The sequence below is a fragment of the Canis lupus genome, chromosome 25, assembly GCF_003254725.2.
Source record: "Canis lupus dingo isolate Sandy chromosome 25, ASM325472v2, whole genome shotgun sequence".
NCBI classification, from domain to species: Eukaryota; Metazoa; Chordata; class Mammalia; order Carnivora; family Canidae; genus Canis; species Canis lupus.
In genome coordinates, this window is record NC_064267.1 from 14,108,165 (window position 1) to 14,126,143 (window position 17,979).

Genomic DNA, 17,979 nt, shown 5'->3' on the forward strand with positions numbered 1-17,979 from the left:
CATCTTTAAATTTGCCTGAAATTCAGGCCAAAAACACACAAACCTGCACTAAGACTTCCTGAGGGTTTATTTGTTGTTCCAAATCCAAATGTGGAGGCCCCTGTGGTGCTGCATCCAAAACCAGAGCTAGTTCCAAATCCTAGTGGAAGGGTAATAGAGAAATATACAATGGTATGTAAAACACAGGTTAAAGGATACTGACAAGTAAAACCTAAAATTATCAAAGGTCTAATAAATATAGTGCTATTACAGAAATCTATTTACTCTTTCACAGACTTTTCGAAGAATCAGGTTAATCTGAAATAAACATTTTTATGTATTTAGACTAAATTTATGACCCATCAGCAATTTTTAAAGAACAAAGCCATAGAGAAACAAGATCATATTAGTATTTTCTCTCCCAAATGGACTAGAAATGTTAGTGATCATTCGAATATGATGTTAGTCAAACAGGTATAAACATATCTACTTAGGTATATTTCATTTTGGGGAAAAAAAAAAGCTGACTAAATTTATAAAAAAAAGTATGACATGCACAACAACTTAAACACCAAGTACCATAAGGTAAAACTTTATTCTGCTTTTTACCAAAACATTTTCACTTACAAACCTTTACCATTGAAAAACTGCATCATTACAACACAATCATGTTAAATATACTCAGTTAACGGTAGACTTCTATCATATACCAGCTGATATTACAATTGAGAAAATTAGAGTGGGATCATCATGATTTTTCTAATACTATAGTCCACAATTTAAATAAATATATTTCATTATATAAAAGAGGTGATTCTAATAAGGAAAGACCTGTTTCCATTCTCTTAAAAGTCAGGTGCTCTAAAAATAAAATTCAACTCTTCTTAGGCTACTCTGCAACAGATTATCTAAAATAAGGAGTTTGATAGTATGATGGCCTATAAAGCTAAGATATGTAATAGCAAATTGGATTATAGATCATAGGAAATATGCTGTCTGCCATAATTCTAGTAATTCCAATAGAATTTACTACATTAAGTAATCTTGATTGCTCGCAGGCTTCTCTCTTATGATGATACATTTTAGTGGAAATAAAGGAACTTTAATTCATTATATGACAATACACTTGCCACAGTACACTCTTTCAAATACCCATAGCAGAGAATTGTGAATATGTTTTTACTTAACATGACGACTTACAGAACACTTACCTTACTAGTTAGAATTAACTTATAAAACTATTCATCACTATATATACAAGTATGCATAAAGGCAAATATGCCCAAAATGCTCAGGAAAAGACAGAAGCTGAGCTGTTCAATTATAATAAAATTATTTCCCCATTTAAAGTGTTCATTTACAGAAAAAGAAGATAATGATTAGGATGTATGTCCAGAAGTCGTTTGGACTCCAAACTGATATTAAGACCACTGATTTTTTAAAGTTAATTAAATTTATTAAAACTAAGTAATTTTCAAGTTCACATTTTAGCATATTGCTCTGAAAATATGAACATCCCTACCGGTTAATCTTACTACTCTTTTATATTTACTATTCACCGAAGATGAAATGATTTTTTTTAAGTTCTAAATCTAATACTAGAAAGCATGGATTATGTTTGTAGAACTGCTTTTGTCAGGTGGAACCTTAACTTCCAAAGTAGCAGAGCTTCTTAGAAATTTTTTACAGGCTAGTATCAATTCAAATGTATAATAGTCCAATGCAATATTAGAAAAATGAAAGTGTACCTCCAAGGTTTGAAGAACCTAAGCCACTTGATTGCAAGCCAGTGCCAATACCTGAGCCGAATGGCGTTCCAAAACTAACTCCCAGAGATGGCTGTGGCCCTGGTATAACAAAAAAACAAAACAAAACAAAACAAAAACAAAAACAAAACAAAACAAAACGGGGGGGAAAAAAAAACAAATTTGCCTTACTCTTTCAAGATTAAAGTTTCTTTATGAAATTATTTTTTAAATAAACAGTGATTAATTTTGACAAATTCTATTTGCTAAAATTCAGTTTTCAGGATGTCTCCCCAGCCTGATTTATCTATCCCAATGGATTTACCTATCAAAAAAAAAAATTGTTTTTAAGTGACTTGTTCACGCCATACAATTAAGAGGCTTACCACATTGAAAAATGATTGTTAGTTTAACCTACTAAATAATTTGAAATCTTTAATGTATTGTAAATTATAATTCTTTTAATTTTATTTCTAGGATGGTTTTAGCTCTCCCCACTTGTTTTCTGATAAAATTACTTGGTGTAATTAGTAAAGGTTTTTTTTTTCTCTTTTTAAAACAAGCTCCTTACCGTTAGAGTCAAGTCTCAACTGATCAAAGAGACTGACACTAACATGGCAAAACTATCATGTTACTTCATAAGAGTAAGTACCAAAAAACTAGGCATCACTTTTTTATATGAAATATAAATGATATATACAATAAATAGATAAAAAACAAGACAATGTTTTATTTTATTAAATTTATTGTTCATTTTAAAGCAAATCAATTACACAGTAACATGACAATTCCAACTTGTTCACAAAAAGTGATAATTGAGTTCTATTATTAAGCTCTGCTACATTACACCACTTATCACCTGATTAAATAAGATAGATAATGAACATTTACAAAGGCACCGCTGTGTACCTTGACAGATTCAATACATTCAAGATTTCAATTCAGAAGTTTCTTTCCAACATTTTGGAAAACGTACTCAGATGCAGAACAATTAGTCATCCTTTTCCCGTTTGTTACTTTAAAGATTTTGGCTGAGTTTGTTTGGCAAGAATAGCATCAAACTTACTAGCCTCTCTTTTTAACTACTTTTTTTTCTTTAAGCAGAATACAAAAATCTAAAAATCTCTCATTTGATAAATAATTTATGAAAATTATTCAATAAATTTCATAGTACAATCTTCAGTCTTGTCTTTTTCAAGCACAGTGATCAGTGCATCTCAAAGTTGAGGGACCAGCCAAAGTAATATACAGATTGAAATTTAAACTTTTCAAAAAAAAAAAATCAAAGCCTTCAAGTTGTTTAATGAAGAATGAGGTTTGTATATTCAAAAGGTAGTGTAAAATTATAAAGCATTAAAAAAAAAAAAAAAAGAAAACTGAGGAAACTGCATTTTGCTACACTGGGACAGAAACTGGACTTTTCAAATAGCTTCTACCCAGAAAATAAAGAATAAGAACTAATAGCAGCCGGAGTTCTTATACTATTATTAAAAAATAAATTAAAAAAGGATTTAAATTTTTACATCCAGTTTGAGATTAATTTGAGAATAAAATACCTGCCTAGCAGCTCTTTTGTAAAATGTTACTATAGGAAAAAGAAACTAAGCATATTACTCTCTTATTTTGAACAAAAATAATACATAGAAAACACACGTCCAGTTTCTTTAACACTGAGAGACTTAAGTGTCACATGTTAATAGGAGGCACTGCTGGTGGAAGACCCTAAAGAATAATGCACACCACAGCCCTCAACCCTACAAGTCGTAAGAGTTACTCAAATAACATGCTTTTTTTGTTGTGTGTGGGTCTGTTTTTAAGAGTAACCCTAATCATCAATATTCAGGATATAGGTAATCAAGAACTCTGACAATGACAAGACTTTCCATTGCACAACAGGTACATGATTACTTTGAGTTTTGTACCTTCACACAAATTCTGAAGGCAACATCATTTATAAAACTAGTAGGCAAATGTATAACATTTTTTAATATTAAAAACTCATGATAAATATCTCCCATGCCAAAGTATTAGCATATATTACACTCTGGCCACCATATAAATTAGTTTCACTATTAGAAAGCAGAATCTAAATCCTTCAGGCAAAAGTCACGTAAACAATTCAAGAAATCTGTTTCAGAATCTGAATAGTCATTCAATGAGAGGCTTAGTTCCATAAATAAAACCTAGTTAGTAGTAATATATCCCAATAATTGCCTAAAGTGAAATCTTCATGTAGAGTAACATTTTACAAAAGTTACCGTATAATATATTCACACACAACAAAATCAAGTTTAGCACTGTAATTCATATTTTCCAGAATAAATTCTACTTTCTTAAAAGTAAAACTGCATTCACAGGAAAAGGACTAAAGTGCTAAAATTTTTAAATAATTTTCAATAATTACTCAAAATACCTAATGTAATTAGTATGATTATTCCTAAGTCATATTTTAAAAATAATTTTTCTTAGAAACAAAAAAATGCCTTTTTTCCCCAATTTGAAAATTTTTACTTACTGATTTAATGGGGAATGTTCCTTTGGTTGTTTAATACAACAAAACTACAAGAAACTAAAATGAAATACTTAAAATTTCCTACTTAACACTACATCTTAAATGTTCAAACCTACACTAAAAGCTAGAAATTAGAAATTCCTAACAAAATGTCTCAGCTCTCCTTAAAAATAGCAGCTAAGTCACATGAGAATAGTCTTATTATGTAAACATTAAGAACTTTTAAAAGTGTCAAAACACAACAGCAAAACTTAATCCCAGTACATTAGCTTAAAACAATCTATCCTAAATTAAAATTATATTGATAATCCTAATGTAATTGTCTTAAGCTTTTTAAGAGGCTTCAAAAGCACTGATGGACAAGTATACTCAAGATCTACTAATATGTCATTTACCCATGTACTGATGCTTATTTGATATGTAATTAGCCTGCTGATTTTTCATCAATTCTCTTCAGCCTTCAGAAGCAATAATGATAAATCATGCAGGCCTAATCTCTATTATTTTTTTTTCATTAAAAAACACCAAAGAAAAGTTAAGAAGTCACTTCAATCCATACTTCCACCTTCAAGACTACGCAGAAACCACCTTCAGAAGGTAGCAGCCTAAGAAGCTATCTGCACTTTTTACATTAGTGAAGAACCCATACGCAACCTAAAGAAAAAACCCCTGACAACTCAAATCTTGCACAGATCAACAGCGATGTATAACAGCACATATGCTTTACCTAACTAAATCTAGATGGTCTTTAAAATTTGTTACTGACACTTAAAAAGAAAAAATGTCCTCAAAGTTGCAGGACCTAAACAATCACTGAGCACAATGCAGTAATTTCTCAACAGGCTGTAACTCATGAAATCAGAATGTATCTAAGAGACCTCATCCATCTCACTGTAGTGGTGACATGACTGGAATAACTAACATCCTATCAGATGCATAAAGGAATGCACTATGGAACTGGGGAGGACCTCAAAGAAATAAAAGGAAAAAGAGAAGACATAATACAAAACTGTTATTATTATTGTTTAGCTTCTCAGTTCTAAAAATCCACACAACACAAAATGAAAACACTGTAAGACTGTTTAGCCTGATAAATTATAATCCCTGCCAGCCAATCAGGAAGCCTTATTGTAGGCTTCAAAATTATGGGGAACATTAGAAAGCAGTCAAGTTTCCCTGGAGCCTGGCAAAAGTCACAAATAAAATTAAATGAACAAAGCCTCCTCAAGATGATTCCTCAAAATTAAGCTAACATTCACCACCACCACAGAAAGCAAACACCATACTCCACTCGTATTGTTTACCTCTGTATCCTTGGAGCCTAGCACATAGTAAGCACTCACTTGTATTTATAGAATGAACATATATCTTCATATGTTCATGAGTCCAAAATGCATGACCTCTCAAAACTCTCTACATAAAAGAATTAAGAACAACCCTGACAAGTGGTTTGGCTTTAAATTTAGTTATACACCACAGAAGATAATTCATTTATACTATGACATTTTACGTAACTGACCTTTCTCAAGTTGTATTTATTAAAACGGAAATCTCTTAAGTTTTAAAGAACACACTACCAAAACCCATGCTTATTTGATCTATTTTAGGATTAATACTGGCTCCAGAAAGTAAATCAGTACTATGTTGGTTTCATTAGCTAAATAATCATGAGAACTGATAATCCTAATTATCACGGGGCTGATTCCTATACTGACTTGACAGCAATCAGCCACATACTGACTTTTTCCCCTCCATAACTTGAGAATGAATCCTACACTCCAGCCAGCTAGAGAACTATTATATAGTGCCACTGTGAGCCACTATTCACATGGGTCCAGCCATGGAATGTGGATGGTTTGGCATAAACCAATCATCAGCCATTCACTGATGGTAAGTCAATTCTGTCATCTCCAAATGTGAAGAACAATTTTTAAACTGCCAGTAATGAAAACCAGAGAATGCTTCCCTAGTAGAGGCAGCCTGAATACAATACTCTTTTTGTACTATAATTTACTATTGGACTATATGGAACTTTCAGAAAGACACATGCTATAGGATAATAATAAGCATTACTCAAAAATTATGAACGAGTAAAAAAAAAAAAGTCAATATCCATTAAGATTATATTTTCTACATCCTACTTCAAGCCTGACAAAAAAAGAGACTGGAGGAGTAAAGACAATAATCTTCAAAAGACATAGGACCAAACTCCACACTGCAGAACTAGACCATAAAAATGTTTCTCCCATTAGAAGTGGAATTAAACCAAGGACTGAAATTATCTGCTTTCCCATATCTCATTAATTATTTTCATCATCTGCCCAGCTTCCCAGTTCATACTTCTTAATATGCAATCCAGAACATCTCAAAACATCTTTTTCCTGCTCTTGCTACTGTTCTGTTCATTCTGAAAAGGTACAAAGAATTCTAGTATGTACTTTCTTCCAAATTTGGTTAAAAGGACCTGCCCTCTGATTTCAGTCATGATGCATAAAAACAACCAACTCATCTTCAACACGCCTTCAGTCATAACAATGTACTTCATCCTAGATGTGGGGTACTCTGTAATCACTATGTATGAGGAAAGGAGAATGCACCATCTATCAGTATTATATGAAAAATGCAATGTATGGCTGCATTATCTCTGACTTTTAAAACAATAAATGATACAATCACAATTTTAGAATCTAATATTCTTAAATGTAATTCGGTAGTGAAACACCATGTTCTAAAGGGCATTTATAGCAATACAGCAAATAACATTAAGTAATTCACAATATTCAGTATCTACTTGATGTATAATTATTGCTAAGACTACCCTGCATTTTTTATCAGGTATGTTTATAATTGTGTCCATCACAATTTTTAGATTGTATTGGAACAGCTACTCATAGAAATTTCTTTAGTGCTAACACAAAAGGAAGACTTTTAAAAATGCACATCAATGTTCTGCATTTGAACAGTAAGAAGCTATAACTTGAATGCATTCAGACCTGTAGCAGGCTGTTGCTGCTGTGTAAGTGTTGCAGCCATGGCAACGGCTGCTGCATTTGGCATGTTGCTGAAAGGGGTGGGCCCAGTAGTAACTCTGGGCGCATTCTGCCACTTCTTGGCTTCTGCTCGCCTGGCTTCAAATACATCTACAGCATCTCCTAAGAACATTTTCCTGTAGCCAAGGTACTGTTCCTTTAGCACCTAAAGGAGAGAAAAAAGAGGTTAAGAAGTTCTGTTGACTTTGGTAATATATGAATAATCTAACTAGGAAGTAAGGAGGTAAGCAGACAGATGAAAGACACTGCCAATATTGCCATATTAAACATTCTCCCTAAAGTGCAAATCAAAGTGCTAGTGATGCGTGGTGTGGGAAATGATGTGTGCAAGCTCTATTACTCTTTGAGTATTTTCTTCCCTATTTTTGTCATGTCTTTACAATAAATTGCCTAATATATTCTGGCTTCATGAGGCCCTCTTTATTTTTTTTTTTAATAATAAATTTATCTTTTATTGGTGTTCAATTTGCCAACATACAGAATAACACCCAGTGCTCATCCCATCAAGTGCCCCACTCATGAGGCCCTCTTTAAAATGAGTTAGTTCAGCTTTTAATCAAGCAAAGTAGTATCTAAAATTCCAGTTTCAAAAAAAATAAAAAATAATAAATAATAAATAAAATTCCAGTTTCAATATTCCAGTTTTTCACATTTCCTCCTCCAGTATTCGACCTTTTGGAAACTTTCAGATTCAAAAAGCTGAAAACATGTACTAAATCTATATTTGTTAAATGTCTTCTTTAAAAGGCCTGGGTGACACAGGTTAAAACAAGAGGTTACCTTAGTAGAGAGGGCTTGGGGGGTATAAAGACAGCTTTTACTTTATCAATATGATCTGCCTATTTTACAACGAGAATGACTCATGTTGAGCTTGTGTAACCAAACCGGGGGGAGGGGGGGATATAGAGGGGAAGTGAGTGAGTTTATAATTTCAGAGTAAGAAAGAAAAAGTACCAAGTTCATAAGGTGGGCTGGTTCACCTAGTGCAACATCTGCCTTGATTAAGGCAATTAATAGGAATGATTCTACCTCATATCAGAATTACTAAATAACTTTCATTAAAGGTTTAATCTAATTTAGATCAGTTTTAAACAAATTTTTAAAGAGATGTAGAATTCTCAGACTCCCTACCATTCTCAACAGAAATTAATAAACATTAATCTTTTTGGTCTTAACAGGTAGAACATTTAGAAATCTTACTGTTATTTACAATATTTAAATGTTATCAACCCCTTTTGTGTGTATTTGATTTCCGGTTCCAAACTTTCCTAACATATTGAAGCAGGCCTGCCAAGAACTGAAAACCGTGGGATATGCAGTCAGAAGTAGGGAATGTGATATCACAAGAATGAATTATATTAAAATTGATCTCCCCCTAATCCATCCTCCCTTTTCTCTGTACAATTAAATGCACATACCCATGCAATGTGACATAACAGCCTATAAATATCCGTTCTACTTCGGATACTAGAAAATAATGACCTGCCCAAGAGACTTGAAACACAACTGGTTTAAGGGAAAACAAAACAAAACAAAAAACTGACCTCAGCCACAATTTGTATAATTACTGATAAAATGTCCAATTTTGTTAATGTCACTAAAGACAGGCTGGCTCAGGTAGTTTAAGCCAATTTTAGGAGATTATCTCATGAAAAACAATACACAAGAAACAAAAATAAAAAACCACCTCTTGTAAGATTTTTATTAGCGATTGAGTCCAGAAATTAGTTTGCTCACTAAAAGCAGCTGAAAATAATTGGCAACATAGTCAATCTGATCACAAAACATCCTTTGGTTCTCAGGAATGTAAATTCCAAAAAAAAAAAAAAGAGTAGGTCAAATTGTCATGTAAAGCTTATCCAACATGATCAGAGGTGATTTTGTGTGAATCTGTCCCACTGTTTTATGGTCATGTTACTGAAAAAGGTAGTTTTCAAATCAGAGAGGAGAAACTGCCATTAAAAAAACATGTATAGGATGCCTGGGTGGCTCAGTAGTTGAGTGTCTGCCTTCGGCTCAGGGCATGATCCCGGGGATCAAGTCCTGCATCGGTCATCGATCAAGTCCTCTGCACCTACCTCTTCTCCTATGTCTCTGCCTCTCTCTCGGTCTCTCATGAATAAATAAATAAAGTCTTTAAAAAAAATTAAAAAATAGCATGGGTACTTACAAATGACATGTCTGGAATTTGCTTTAAGATATTCTAGCATCTCTGTGTAGAAGATGGATAAAGTTAAGACCAGCAGGGTCTTGATAATGGTTGAAGCTGAGTGATGAGTATGTGGGCATTCATTATAATAGTGCCCTACTTTTTTGTGAATGTATATTTGAAAATTTTCATAATAGTAATTGAGAAAAAAAATCTGTACAACGCAAGACTCATCTGTGAGTCTGTGAGACAACAGGGAATCATCTTTATCCCTTTAAAAAAACTAAAGTAATATTTATTATAGACCTTTACATTTCAGGAAAATTTGATAAAAATTCCTCCTTTAATACTAACTTATTTTAAAAATTTGGTTTAGACTTTTAAACATATTAAAGCAAAAGGTCCAAACTATGCTCATTCCAAACACTGTATAATTTAAGTGGTCAACTTTTTAAAAAATGCATTACAATATGCCAGATTAAAATAAAATGAAGAGATGCCTGGGTGGCTCAGTGGTTGAGTGTCTGCCTTTGGCCCAATGCATGATCCCGAGATCTGGGATTGAGTCTCACACTGGGCTCCCTGCATGGAGCCTGCTTCACTACTGCCTGTGTCTCTGCCTCTCTCTCTCAGTCTCTCATGAATAAATAAATAAAATATTTTAAAAAATAAAAAATAAAATAAAATAAAAATGAAAGTAATAGTAATCTCAAACTCTATTCTATGCAATTAATAATTCACTTAGACTCAGGTTTGAACACTTTGAATTTTAAGTTTTTAAGACTATATAACTCCAAGAAAGCATTTAATTGTATTTGCCTGACTAGCTGGAAAAAGCATACTTACATTTAATATTTCACTTAAATTTTAAAAGCTTTAAATAAGGTTCAAAATGTTCAGTGACAAATTATTTTATTTATATTATTTAATAAACACAAATAGTTCCCTGTTATTTAGAAGGGATAAATGTGAGTCTGTGAGACAACAGGGAATCATCTTTATCCCTTTAAAAAAACTAAAGTAATATTTATTATAGACCTTTACATTTCAGGAAAATTTGATAAAAATGCTTGTAAGCATTTGATGACTAATACGTATTTAAAACATATGTAAAATTAGAGCAGTGCAAAATGCTTTTGCTACTAAGAATGTTTATTTTCTGTAGTGCTGCTTACAGTGGTAGAGATGGAAACCTAAATGGCCAAAAAAAAGAGGATGGGTTAAATAAACTATCTATGCACATATACAATGAAATGCTACATTAACTACTAAAAATGTTGAAGAAACATGTGTATTAACACAGAAAACTATTTACAACAATAAACTGAAAAAAGTTAAAAGAGCCGAATGCATATAACACCTGGATCTTTAAAAAAAAAAAAAAAAAAAAAAAATCTGTGATTGTGCCTGAGCATGATTGCAGATTATTTTACTTTTAGTCTTTTTCACTTATATGTAATTTCAGCTGTTCCATAATAAGCATGAATGCTGTGCCCCACAAATAAATACTTCACTTGGGTCTAGATATACAGATATGTGAACTGGTAATGAACTTACCTTTACATTTTCATGAATAGACTGAAGTTGTGCAGCTAAAGCTACAAATGTTTGATAAATTTTCTGCATAGCCATTGACAAATCTATAAAAGAAAATTATATTATCACACAAATATATATATGTAACAATCAGTATTATTTTTCTATTACTTGAGTCAAATTTTTGGTATAGTTTAAAGTATAAGAGGAAAAAAACTAAATAAATATTTGCATGAATAAGAGAAGACAGAACAGTGAGCAGACGGAGAGCAGTGTGCCTGCATCAGTTATCAGGGAAAGGGAGGGAGAAGGCCCTGAGACTTCTGTAACAGTTCATAATAAAGCATTTTCTATTTAGAGAATAAAGATCTATTCAAGGCCTTAAGGAAATTTTCTTATGGCAGCTTAAGACAACTAATAGTTATGTATAATATCTATTATTAATAACACCTTAACCTCTCTCACCAAAAAATAATGCTATCCAAAAAAAGAAAAAAAAAAAATCACCACAGAAAGCACGTTACCTTGAGGGGTTATATGTGAGTTATTTGCTTGAGTGGCAAGATGGTTTTCTAGTTCTTCAATCTGCTGTCTGTACTGCTGAAGCTGTACCTCAAACTGCTGAACCAAGATTCTGAAGTAGCTATACGAAAACATTTACAAAGTCAGATCAAAGTTTTAAAACTAGTATTTTCCTTACATTCCAAATACCAAAACGAAAACTTGTAAATTATCAAGGTATCAAAAAAAACGCACATCCTTATCTCAATTGCGAAAAATATCTATGAAGAGATAATCTACAAAGTAACTTGATACTCTTCAAGATATCAGGGTCATGAAAGACAAAGACCAAATAACTATTAGAAACTGGGAGAGAAAAAAAAAAAAAAAAAGAAACTGGGAGAGAAAAAAAAAAAGAAACTGGGAGAGATAAAGGAGAAATAACAACTAAATGCAAAGTGAATAGGATTCTGGAATGGAAGAAGTACAGTAGTGAAAAAGATTGGATCCTGGAAAAGAAAAAGCACGTTAATGAAAAAAATCAATAAAATTCAAATAAGTTCTGTAACTTGGTTAATAATATCACACCTATGTTAATTTCCTATCTTTGATAATTATACTGTGGTTACACAGTTTGTTAACATTAAGGGAAGGGATATAAGGAAATTCTTTGTACTACAATTTTTCAAATTTCCTGTAAGTCTAAAATAAGTTCAAAATAAAAAGTATTTTTAAAAAGTGCAATTGTCAACCAGATTTTACAAGCAATTACTTACGGTTCTTATATTCTGAAAACACTATAGTGTCTATAGAAAGAGGATGCAATACTATTACACTATTCTGATAAATGTAACCAGAGAATGCCAGAAAGAAAAGAAACCTTGAATAGCATGCAAAGTATGCTGAATGTTATCCTATAAGAAATGGAGAACTATGAAAGCTTCTTGTAGTGGAAAATCAAACAATTCATCCCATTTCAAAACTAGCTCTGATGATAGCATGGAGAACAAGACAGAGGGATAAAATACTAGAGGAAGTCCAGTGAGGAAGCACAGACTGTGCTAATCTGAAAAAGATAAGAGTATCACTGTCCTTGTCAATTTCCTGATTTTGATCAACTGTGGTTATGTAACAGATTATTATATTTAAGAAATACACACTGAAGCACTTTAGCATAAAAGGCATCATGTCTGCAAATAACTCAAACTGTTTAGGGAGAAAATATGTATATACATATAGAGAGCAGAGAACAAAATAAGTATTGTAAAAATATTATTAACATGTAAGGAAACTGGATAAAAGATATACGGGAATTCTTTGTTTTATACTTTTTTTAAAAAAAATGTTTTATTTATTTATTCACGAGAGACAGAGAGAAAGGCAGAGACATAGGCAGAGGGAGAAGCAGGGTCGGTCCCTGCAGGGAGCCTGATGTGGGACTCCATCCTAGGACCCCAGGGTCACGACCTGAGCCAAAGGTAGACACTTAACCACTGAGCCACCCAGGTACCCCTTCTTTGTTTTATTCTCGAAACTTCTCTATAAAACTGAAATTATAGCATAATAAAAAAGTTATAAGAAAAAAGAACGTGAGGGACCAGGAGTCAGACCCGTATCACTCACAAGCTCAGAGTTTCACCTCTTCATGCCTCAGGCTCCTCATCTGTAAGACTGGAATAGTAACAGCTGTAGAGGTTTTGTGGAAAATGAGATAAAGCACATAAAGTGCTAAGCACATTGCTTGGCATATGGTAAGCATCTGATAAATATGAGCTATTATCAGCTCTAGCAACACAAAAAGGGTATAAAGAAAAGAGACAAGACAGAGATCACATGGCAACCGTACAAATACACAATCTAAGTGACAAGAATGCAGGTGGATTTTTTAAAATTTCAACTTACCTACATTTTCTGATTACTCTTTCTGAAAATTTATTATCTATGTGACTAAAACTATGCAATAAGTGTTAAGCTATTTCTAGAACGCCCTATTTAAGAAAGAGACCATTATAAAAAAAATTTTCAATTAAAAAATCCTTATTGATAAAAACATAAGTTTCTACTACGTGCAGAATCTCATACAGTGGAATAGGCCCTGTACATAACAGGTAAATAAGGTACAACTGCATAATAGTGATTAAAAGCCCAAATTTTAGCTGTCACTTACCCTCCAATAAAATGAAGGTAATGAACTGTCTTCTTATGGTTATTATGAGAATTAAATGGAGGAATCCAGGTCAAGTGCTACTCAACCCAGGCTTGCTACAGAGTAAACTAAAAATTCTTAGCCAGTGTACTGTACTGTTTTGCTTTATTAAAGTGAGAAAATCCAGTAACTTACTCAGCAGGAGCTGTGTTTTCATGTTGGAGTCCAGGTGGTGTTTTCTGGGTTCTTAAAGCGATTTCAGCATTCTTTAACTCCTAATAGATCAGAGGTTTAAAAAAAAGAAGGAAAAAAAAAAAAGACGGGTTAAATATTAGTTTAAAAATACCAATTTTCTCTGGACTGAAACTTCAATGCCACTCTTATGCTATTAGAAGAACATGCTATATTTAACCTGCTTTACAAGTTGCTAAAATCTCTCTCCAAGAAGACAAAGCAAACCTTTAACAAACTTTATGATAAATTTATAATGAGCTGATCTATTGTAAGAACAATGGACTTCTGTGAAATTTATGAATTCATCTATAGCAAAAGATGCTATCATTTAAAAATCTTTAATACACAAATATAGAAAATGCTATTTTAAAAAAGCAATGCAGCAGCAGTTAACATTCTGTAACTCACTAGGTATCAAGCACTATACTTAAGGCATTATGTGTACTGTATCAAGGTTCATCTTCAATAGCAAACTTATAAGGTACATGTCTCCCTTTTAACCAATGAAGAGGGCATCTTACAAGGACATGAGGTAACTTGTCCAGACTCATGTAGCTGGAAGACCTGAGATTACACAGAATTTTAAAACTTACAAACTTAACCATTCTTATATTGCCTTCTATCATTCCTCAATGCCAACCCTATCTTTTAGACAGTGGTTTTTCAAGACCAATACTCTGGTTTTACTACCTTACATCCCACGTTCCTATTACCTCAGTGATTTTCAACCTCTGTTTAAGTTCTTTTATTTAGAGGGGGGAAAAAAAGTACCTTACTTTATATTTCCTGCAGCAACCTCTTACCTTCATTTTACTGCCAAACTAAGTCTCTAACAGTCTCTGTTTTTCCGCTTCCTTTTCATTCAGCATCTCAGTCTTCCAGCCTACCTGACTTCAGGACAAATGCCCCAAAAAGATCTGAACTATTAACTCTGAACTCTGCCTACCTCTTGCCAGGCCCACACTCATAAACAGTGTTCCTATGATACCAAACTGCTTATAGATCCTCAAACATGCCTATTTCACGGCTCCATGCCTCTGCTTGGTATTCTTTCTACCAGCCTGGTGAACACTCATTATGTTCAAGATTCAGCACAAAGGTATCCTACTATGGATGGATGATAAAAGTGCCCACTTGGCCCTTTGTGCCTCTATCATCATACCTTGTACCCGGGAACATGTTACCCAACCAATATAACTCTCTCTACGGTATATTTTAAGTCTTTTGATCCAAACACTTCTGTTCAAATGCTCTGTGTATAACAGATCCTTAAAAATGTTCACTGACTACAAGGACTCAGCAATATAACCTCAACAAACTACTGGCACCTGCCCTACCCAAAAAAAGAAGAAGTTTAAATGCCCTTCTTATTTAAACTCGAGTCATGTAACCAAAAAACGATTTAAAAGACTTTGCTTCCATAAAGTTCTGGTTTTTGCAGTCACAACACTGCTCCTCAGAATTGCCTGTATTTCCCAAAAAGAAGTTGTTTTTTAAAAAATTTTATTTATTTATTCATGAGAGACACAGAGAGAGGCAGAGACACAGGCAGAGAAAGAAGCAGACTCCCTATGGGTAGTCTAATATTGGACTCAATCCCAGGACCCCGGGGGGTCACTACCTGAGCCAAGGTAGATGATGCTCAACCACTGAGCCACCCAGGTGGCCCTAAAAGGTTTTCAAGATGAAAAGAAGACTGATAACTACTTCACTAAAGGAGTCAGAACTGATGATTCCCTAAACTGTGGGTAGAGCACTAATTCCTGGAATTAGAAATAAGAATAATCTTAGATCAAATTTCTTTGATATCACCTATAACATTTTCTAAACTGAGATGACTTTTTCTTTTCTTTTTTTTTTTTTTTAAGATTTTATTTATTTATTCATGAGAGACACAGAGAGAGAGAGAGGCAGAGACACAGGCAAAGGGATAAGCAGGCTCCTCGCAGGGAGCCCAATGTGGAACTTGATCCCCAGACCTGGGATCATGCCCTGAGCCAAAGACAGACACTCAACCACTGAGCCACCCAGGTGTCCCTTGATGACTTCTTTCTTAAGGAAACTTTCTTTGACTCATCCTCTTCTTCATTTGCCATCTTTATACTACACTCAATCTTTTATTATTTCATTTGTACCCTAGTCTTTTAGTGTCTTTGGAGTTGGGTTTGTGTATCAAGTCTGATACACAAAAGTTATTCCACAAATATTTATAAATAGAATCATCCACCGCTAGTTATAGTGGACCACATTATAGCATACATTACTCTTTTTCTTGAATTTGCCTCCTCTATTAGTGTGCTAATGACCCTTCCCATATAATTTATATAATTCTGTGTAATGTTTAATCAGTCTTGGCATTCTTCACTGTCTAAAATCATAACATTTCCTTCCTCCGAAAAAGATGATACATACATATCTGATGATGCATACAGAAGAAATAAGTGGAAAAGAAATATGGGAGAATATCTTAATCATATTTAACTAAAGAGTTCGTAGGCAACCAGGAAATCTGAGAGTAGACAATAAAGACTTTTAATTCCGTTGAAACATCAGAGTTTAGAATAGCTCCTTCAGTGAACATGTTTTTATTAAAAATATCACAAAGTGTTCTCTAATAGTTGACTTTTCATAAGCACAGGTAAATGTCTAATTTAAAATCAAGTAAGTCCTGGGGATGAAATGTATAGCATGGTGACTATGGTTAATAATACTGTATTGTGTATTTGCAAGTTGCTAAAACAGTAGATCTTTAAAGTTCTCATCTCAGGGGGAACCAAATAAGTATGGTGGTGGATGTTAACCAGATTAGTTGTGGTCATTTTCCAATATATACAAATATTGTATCATAACACTGCACATCTGAAACTAACATAGTTTTATATGTCATTCATATTTCAATAAAAAAGGACATATAAGCACCTTTAAAATTTTTATTTAAATTATTATCACTTCATTTATGAAGAGCATAGCACTCTCATAAGCCCATGTTTTAAAAAGGCATATATCATAGAAGTGCCTAGGTGGCACAGTTCGTTAAGTGCCCAACTCTTGGTTTTGGCTCAGGTCAAGACCTCAGAGTCAAGACAAAGAGCCCTGCATTGGGCTCCCTGCTGAGTGTGGAGTCTGCTGGAGATTCTCTCTCTGTCTCCCTCTGCCTCTGCCTCTTCTCTCCCACTGGTGCTATCTCTCTCTCTCTCTAAAATAAACAAATATATCTTTAATAAGGTATATCACAGGGACTCCTGGGTGGCTCAGTGGTTAAGTGTCTGCCTTCAGCTCAGGGTGTGATCCTGGAGTCCTGGGATCAAGTCCCACATCCGGCTCCCTGCATGGAACCTGCTTCTCCTTCTGCCTATGTCACTGCCTCTCTCTCTGTGACTCTCATTAATAAATAAGTAAAACCTTTAAACAAGAAAAAGGTATATCACATAGTTCATTAACAGATGAAGGGAAACTTAAGGAAAGATTTCTAACCTGCCATGATCAGATCAAGTATATTTTATAATTGTGAAACACAAAACAAAAATAAATCTTCTACCATCATTCTTTCCCAACAATGTAGATTAAAACTATATATTATACATATATTATACCATAATGGAAACAAAAAAAAACAGACATAAGTGACAAAAAACATGAGCCTCATTAACATTTTTAACTAAGATCTAATACCAGCAAGTCATCAGAACTTAATATTTATAAAGCACAAAACAGTTTTTATTTAATTGCTGAGAGATTTTAAAAACCTCTTTTTCTGCCTAGCTTGTGTAATATAGCAATTTAGCCAACAAGCACTTTTAGGAAGCAAACCAGTTAAGAGCATCAACTCTAGAGCTGGATTACCAGGGTCTGAATCCAAGCTCTTCCATTTACTAACAAAGTTCTCTGCCCATTTTCTTATTTATATAACAAAGAAAAGAGTGCCTACTTCATAGAGCTGTTTTCAGGACAGCTATTAGTCTATTAACTGGACTAATAAATATAAATTGTTTAAAATACTGCCTCATAAATAGTAAGCACTCAATACAAACCAGTAACTATTACTATTACAGCAACTTAAAACTACACAAGCTATACAGTTTTCTTACAGCATTATCTGTATTGTCTTATAATTGACAAAAGACTGA

General features: G+C 33.4%; 1 protein-coding gene across 3 annotated transcripts in view; it reads right to left on the bottom strand.

The window, feature by feature from the left end:
- The window catches only part of NUP58 (nucleoporin 58), a 52,706-nt gene that overhangs the window by 15,517 nt on the left and 19,210 nt on the right, over positions 1-17,979 (bottom strand). For all 3 annotated transcript variants that reach the window (XM_025462687.3, XM_025462686.3, XM_025462684.3), the window contains 6 exons: positions 13,814-13,893; positions 11,496-11,614; positions 10,993-11,075; positions 7,230-7,431; positions 1,728-1,826; positions 44-139 (listed from right to left, as the gene is read on the bottom strand). In XM_025462687.3, the coding sequence (XP_025318472.1) occupies positions 44-139; positions 1,728-1,826; positions 7,230-7,431; positions 10,993-11,075; positions 11,496-11,614; positions 13,814-13,893 (679 nt within the window). The remainder of the gene's footprint in view (positions 1-43; positions 140-1,727; positions 1,827-7,229; positions 7,432-10,992; positions 11,076-11,495; positions 11,615-13,813; positions 13,894-17,979) is intronic.